At 34.0% G+C, this 7,252-nt stretch overlaps 1 protein-coding gene across 1 annotated transcript; it reads right to left on the minus strand.

Moving 5' to 3' along the window:
• Positions 1-218: 218 nt before the first annotated feature.
• On the minus strand, positions 219-6,870 carry LOC104224154 (protein DETOXIFICATION 21-like). Its single transcript, XM_009775737.2, has 9 exons — positions 6,643-6,870; positions 4,077-4,368; positions 2,645-3,186; positions 1,973-2,059; positions 1,825-1,881; positions 1,500-1,738; positions 1,099-1,217; positions 919-1,005; positions 219-464 (listed from the first exon to the last, which is right to left on the minus strand). The coding sequence occupies exons 2-9, from the start codon at positions 4,335-4,337 to the stop codon at positions 390-392; spliced, it is 1,467 nt and encodes a 488-aa protein (XP_009774039.1). The 5' UTR covers positions 4,338-4,368; positions 6,643-6,870; the 3' UTR covers positions 219-389.
• Positions 6,871-7,252: the final 382 nt, after the last annotated feature.

The raw sequence follows: 7,252 nt of genomic DNA on the forward strand, positions 1-7,252 counted from the left end.
ACGAATTCATAACATCCGTCACATGTAATTGTCATTTTCTGACCTTTTATTATGACATTTAGGTTCAGTGAAGGGATGGATGACAATCATTGCACATGGTATCTGCTGAACTTCTTTCCTTGAATAAATTATTTACTTATCAATTACAAATATTATTTTAGTTATATGGCCAGTTTCACAAAAGGTTGCTAAAATATAACATGCGTAATCGGTAAATATAAAACATAAAATCTTTGAAGATTATTTTCTTCAAAGATCGAATCTCTTAAATTTAATTAGATTATTAATCCAATGAGCCCCTACTCAAGTTTTCCTTTTGCATGAATAAAGGCCATGTAAAAAATAATATGGCAGGAAATACACGTAAAGAAAAGGTATAAATCTCAACTTCAAGCAGTTTGTGAATCAGCATTAGGTTCAGCTTCAACAAAGAACTTCTTCACTCTCTGCTGTGCAATTAATACCTGCAAGCGACATTTTGTACGTTGAATTAAAAATAGCTTCATTATTATTTTATGAGTTTAATTCTAGTTTATATGCACTAACAATGTTCAAATATATATATATTTACATAATCAAGTCATTTAAAAGAAAATTACAAATAACTTTATATAATAGCATTAATTAGTAACCTCAGTTTAAATGATAAACCTGATATAACATGTTAAATTATACTATCAGTAAATTACTTAAACGCTAATGTATTGTATTTCTCCATCGTAGATTAAAAAGGGCAGCGATGCACAAAGTTCCCGCTATGCGCAGGATCCGAGGAATGGTCGGACCACAAGGATCTATTTGTACGCAGCCTTACCACAAGGATCGATTAATACCCTATATGCACTAAAGATGTGGTCACATGACAACATCTTTACCATCTACGCTAAAGCTACTTCACATGCTAGAATGAAGAAATACCTGCTTATCCCAATCAGTTTTGAGAGTGATTACAAGTAGTACTGTAGTTTGCGTCAGTACACCAAACAACATTCCAACCCAAACACCCTACAAAAAGATATAAGTATAAGATAAATAACCATCAGCCAAAATAAGAAAAGTTTAAAAAGAAGAAAAAAAAAGGGAAAATGAACAACTCACTTTAACTTGCATTTTGAAAACATAACCAAGTACAACTCCAACTGGAATCCCAACCAAGTAGTAACAACCAATGTTAACATATGCTACTATACTCTGCCATCCAGCTCCAACAGCTACACCTGTAACATGAAATCTTAAAGGTGTGACATCAAATCTTGGAAATTATGTGTACATACGGTCAGACATTTCTATAACATATTTATATAATAGTCATTCACTATAAAACGCCAAGCTTTTCTCGGAACCGATTTTTATGTTATATTATAGTAATATATATTATTTATAGCAATACTTCACTATTGCAGCCAAAATATATCGAAAAAAATGAGGCTGTTATAAAGAGGTTTAACTGTATTATGTTTACTATTTCATAGATTTAACATATGAATCAAGTAACTTACCAGAAAGAACTGGTTGGACACTGTTCAAAAGTATAGAAAATGCTAATAGTGGAGATAAGTGATCCACTTCTTCAGCTACATCTTCACTTTCAGTGAATATATAGGCCAGGCGTCCGCGCAAGAACAGGAAGAACAGAAATAGGACGAAGCCAATGACGAACGAGGTTGTCACTATCGTCAAGATTGAAAATCTTGCTGCTTTTGCACTCCCTCTTCCCAGCTCGTTTGATACTCGTACACTATACGTTCATGAACGTGAATGAGATATCGTCACATAAAAAAAAAGGAATCTAAAATTTCAAGAATAGGAATGTGGTTATAGTACCATGCTGCAGCTAAGAATCCAAGAGAAATCATCATTTCCCAACCATTGATGTTAAGACTGCAAAAGAAGGGGAAATACTTAATCACTAAGATGACTATTGAAGGGAATGTCTAAATGAATTCAGAGAGGTGGAATACAAGAAGATTACCATATAGAAAGAGCATCAATCTGAACCATAGCATTTTTCAGGTTTCCGGTGAGAAGAATCAGTATAGTGTTGTACCAGAGTTCAAGGCTGCCAAAACAAGTCCAAAAGATTCGAAATTTTCATCACATAAAACAACTCGTTCATTGTCCATTTGTAATATCCGTTGGGCGTGTGAATAAAGTCCTACATTGGTAAATGAAAATATTGGGAGTCTACATAAAAGGTATAGAGATCTCTTAAGGGTGCGAAACCTTTTGGGAAGCCATGCAGGTTTAGCCCAAAGCGAACAATATCACACCACGTTAAGAGTATTATTGGGCTGACTTAGCCCAACAACAATATCGTCAAGGATATAAAAAGAGTTGGTATTGGTAAGAAAAACTGATATGCTAATGACTACCATCGTGAACGCCAATAGTTTCTATTTAGATTCTGATTTAACATGAAGAGTGTGAAACAACTAAGAAAAGGAGTCTTGGCGTAACTGGTAAAGTTGCTGCCATATGACCGGGAGGCCACGGGTTCGAGCCGTGGAAACAGCCTCTTGCAGGGCTACGTACAATAGACCCTTATGGTCCGGCCCTTCCCCGGACCCCACACGTAACAAGAGCTTAGTTTACCGAACTGCCCTTTAGTATGAAACAACTAGCAAGCAATTGAGTGAAATCTCACCAGAGCATAGCACCTGAAGAGAAAGAGAGCTTGATAACAGGCCAGAGATCCTTAAAGGCCAAAGAAGTAAAACCTTTCCATGTTTCTTTGCATCCTCCACAAGTAACATATATTAATTGACCAATATTAGGAAGCCAGTACGCCAAAAGTGTCGATATCATGGCGCCAGTAATTCCAAATTTGAACTTCACGGTCAAAAGCCACGATAGAAAGATATGGATCACAAGAGTACATGCTGCTAAGTATGAAATGATCATGTTCTTGCTTTGTGCTTGTAAGAACATTTGGCACGTAAAAGATGCGATGAAGGCGTAAATCACTGGTATTAACCATAACGAAATGACTCCGGCCTCTTTAGCTATCGTTTCATCTTGGCCTAAAGCTTTTAAAATTGGCGCTGTGAAAATAAAGATTGGTAAAAGCAGAGTCGCTGTTACTGTCAAGACAATCCAAGATCTTTGGAGATATATGCCTAACATGTGATATTGTTTAGCACCATAGGCCTGTCCACATAACGTTTCCAATCCACTCGCCATTCCTAACTGCACATTTGGATGAAAGTTATTGCTTATATACAATCGACGAATCAAGTGAACTATACATCTCCATTCTTGCTCGACGAAGAGCTTTAATTTCTATACACTGATAGTAAATGTCACACTTATCAAGTAAGATAAAAGATTAGCAAGTAAGCAATCCTCCATACAAGTTTGAATAGTAACTTCAAAACTGTTACAACAGGTTAAAATACACTAATAGCGTAAAAATTCTTCACACTGTCAGCGTACATAAGTTAAATCGATACCAAAAATCCATGCTCGAATCTTAGGAGGACAGTAATGACTAGGGCATATGCTACTAGTACGAAGGATACAAAGTGAGACGTTTAAAGAGAGATAAAGGGTAATTTAGATACATTCTCTTAAGAATCCACTTGCCATTCCTAAGTGCACATTTGAATGAAAGTTATTGCTTATACATGTAGAAAAGCAAATATAATCGACGAATCAAGCGAACTATACATCTCCGTTTTTGTTTGACGAAGAGCTTTAATTTCTATACACTGACAGTAAATTTTGCACTTATCAAGTAAGCTAAAAGATTTGCTAGTAATCAACCCTCCATAAAAGTTTGATTAGTAACTTCAGAAATAAGACAAGTTACCTGTTACAATAAGTTAAATACATTGATAGTGTAAAACTTCTTCACACTGTCAGTGTATATAACTTAAATCCATACCAAAAAGTCATGCTCGAATCTCAGGAGGACATTGATGACTAGGGCATATGCTACTACTTCGATGGATCCAATGTGAGACGTTTAAAGAGAGATAAAGGGTAATTTAGATAGATTATCTTAAGAATAAGGCTACTAAAAGTTTCTTCTTTAAGGATGTGCAAAAAAGACAGATACTATGGACCGGAGAGAGTACCAGGATGCCATTGCCAAATCTGAGGAGGACAGTGATGACAAGCGCGTAAGCTGCTAGCTCGATAGATCCAATGTGACCGATGAATGCTTGGCTAATGACATTTACACCAAACGTTGAGAATCTAGTAAAAATAGCAGGAGCAGCAATCACCCACATTTTCTTCCACTCGTTCCATATCTTGTCCTTAAGCTTCAATTCACTATCACCCTCTTGGATTTGCACTTTACTCAACAGCTTCTCACTAATATCATCAGCTGCCATTTTGGTTCAAATACAAGCTGGCCTTCTCTCACTGCAACATATAATGAAGATACATCACATGATGTTACATAAAAATTAGTCCAACGAGCCAAACTTTTGCAGACTCAATTCATATCAAAGTGTTTGAACAACCTTGACTAAAAACTTATATATATAAAACCGCGTACAGGGGCGTACGCAGGAATTTTTGTAAGTGGTGTAGAAATTTATAGAAGAACGAGAGTAATAACTTTAGTAGTCTAATCTATTGGTTTTGTTGATTCTTAAGTAGAATTCTACTTCATCATAATGTTTAACCACAGAGGCACTCTCAAATATTTGCAAAAAAAAGGTGCTATTTAAGGCTCGAACATTTGACCTTTTAGAGCAAAATCAAATACATAACAAACACACAAAGAGAGAATTTATGTCGCGTAACACCGCTTCATTAAGCATGTGGACGCCCCTGACGATGTGGTCAACTTGCATGCAACTCGACTATTCTACCAGGTATGTGCTTCTCCAACAGTGGCGGAGCCACATATATCAAAGGGGTGTCAACCGACACCCCTTCGCCGACAAATTATACTATATAGTTCGGTAATTTTTTTAAATTTTTTTTATATATATATACTATATACTGACACGCCTTGACTTTTGGTGAGTTTTTTTTTAATATTTTGACCCCCCTTAATGAAAATTCTGGCTCCGCCACTGTTCTCCAAGCAACACAATAGTATCCAATTAACTTTGCTCACCAAAGCTTAGGGAAAATAAATAAATATTAACTTTTATTTCCATGGGATTTGAACACTGGTATCCCAAGGTTTTGCACCCACAAACATAAACATTAACTTTTCTTGTGATTTCATATATTAAAATCACATTCCTTATTTTGTTTTTGTTGTAATAACTAATTCAGATGATTCTTATTCCAAAGTTTGCCCCTCTGGTACTTTTAATCGTTGAATGTAAATTGCGAAGAAACAAACACCCACAACTGTTTATGCTATATAATTGGTGGGATTGTTTTTAATCAATCAATTCAGCTTAACTCACTAGTTACTTAGTTTAGGTAATTATTGTAGAAAGTTGATCATTTGCCAAAAGATCCATATAAGATAAGAGAATATAATATCGCAAATCCCAAGAAAATTATTTTTGGAGAGGAGCGTATGGAATTATCCCCCAAAAAAGAATATATCGAATCTGAACTGCTACTACTATTACGGGTTACAAAAAGCTATATATCTTTTCTTTCACAGTATTTTGTCTTTTTCTGTTGGAATTAGAAATTTTATATACTTATGGGATAAATTTTTACTCTATCACATGCTTATGCAAAAATAAAAGAATTTATGTCAGTGTATACAAGTAATTAGTAAAAATATAAAAGCTATAGTACAAAAAAGTTACGTAAAAAGCGAATAAGTGACACTAGGCAGACAGATATAACAGCTTTTAGTTGAGAACCACGTGGATCGATTACTTACACAAATCAATAAAAATCCCGCGGTAGAACAAATACCTCCTTTTCCTTTTTTGTTTTTTCTTCCTCCCCTCTTAATAATTATTTAAGATGGTTAATGAACAACAAACTAACAAGTTTATTTTCATAAAAAAAATTAGTGTATAAATCAAGCTAAACCTAAAACTGATTCTCACATTTAATGTTTCTATCTAGTATTTAAATCATGGAAGGAAACCATAATTTCTAACTAAATGATAAACAAAAGATCATGAATGAAAACTTCTACTTTCATTTGAACTTTAAAGATGATCAAACTCCTCCCCTCCCCTCCAACCAAAACCAAAAGAAAAAAACTCGAGGATGGAACTATTAAACCTATTATTTTCAACACGAAATATATATTTTTTAAAACTTTAACTATTATCAAAATTTTAAACTCATATTTTTAGAAGTATAAAAATCTCAAAAGGTCGAACTCATCAAAATTAAATGTAGAGTGCGTCTCCACCTCAAATATTCTCTCTTCTTCTTCATCATCAGAAGATATATTTCAGTGTGTGTGTTTGGGGGTGGGGAAGATAAAGCGCATATCAGTAACAACAATAACAACCCACTATAATTTTACTAATGGGGTTTGGCGGAGAGTAGTGTGTATGCAGACCTTACCCTTACCCTAGAATAGAGAAGTTGTTTCCATTAGACCCTCGACATACTTCCCTCCAAAAACTCATCACCTTTACTCTTGGGGTGACTCAAACTCATAACCTCTTGGTTGGAAGAGCAACCCAGTCTTATCTAAAAAGTGCATGTAAGTAAGAAAATGAAAAAAAGAGCAAAGAGAGAAACTACACTTACAGTTGGATTACAGTTGGTTGTAGGAGTGCTGACAACTCAAGATTCAAGAAAATTTTAAGAGCCAATTAAATGGAGTAGAAGTTTTCTTAATACTCTTTTTGTTTGTGTGTATATATATATATATATCTATATATCTATATATATATATATATATATATATAGATATATATCAAAGACAGGAGGAGGAGGAGTTTGAGTGGAGATAATAAGAAAGCAAGAACAGGTTTTGAAATACAACTTCCAATTGGATTCTTCAAGTTGGAGTAGTACTACATATCAAATGATAATTGGCTTTCTATATTTGTGTTTCTCTCTATTACCCCTGCTAGATTCTCAGATTCTACTGAAAATTATGGTACGTCACTTTTTATTTTTATAATTATAAATATTACGTATAAAGTTTAAAAACGAGAGAAAAACTAACTAGTCGATAATTTCACCATTTGAAAATATAGAAAATACTTGGTAAAAAAAATAATATCTAGTATATGATTAGCTATAATGCTTTTAGGAGAACTTTAATTCAAATACTATGTAAATAAGCAAGGAACAAAAAGAGAAATAAAATATAAATTTCAGGAAAAATATAAAATATAATTAGAATTATGAT

The sequence above is a fragment of the Nicotiana sylvestris genome, chromosome 3, assembly GCF_000393655.2.
Source record: "Nicotiana sylvestris chromosome 3, ASM39365v2, whole genome shotgun sequence".
NCBI lineage: Eukaryota > Viridiplantae > Streptophyta > Magnoliopsida > Solanales > Solanaceae > Nicotiana > Nicotiana sylvestris.

Bases quoted from the DNA above. Each gene is read 5' to 3' on its own strand.
- LOC104224154 (XM_009775737.2), bottom strand. From the start codon at position 4,337: ATGGCAGCTGATGATATTAGTGAGAAGCTGTTGAGTAAAGTGCAAATC. The intron at 1,218-1,499 runs GTAAGTTACTTG...TTCATGTTACAG, and splicing joins TGTCCAACCAGTTCTTTCTG to GTGTAGCTGTTGGAGCTGGA. The intron at 465-918 runs GTATTTCTTCAT...TGTCGCTTGCAG, and splicing joins AAACTGATTGGGATAAGCAG to GTATTAATTGCACAGCAGAG.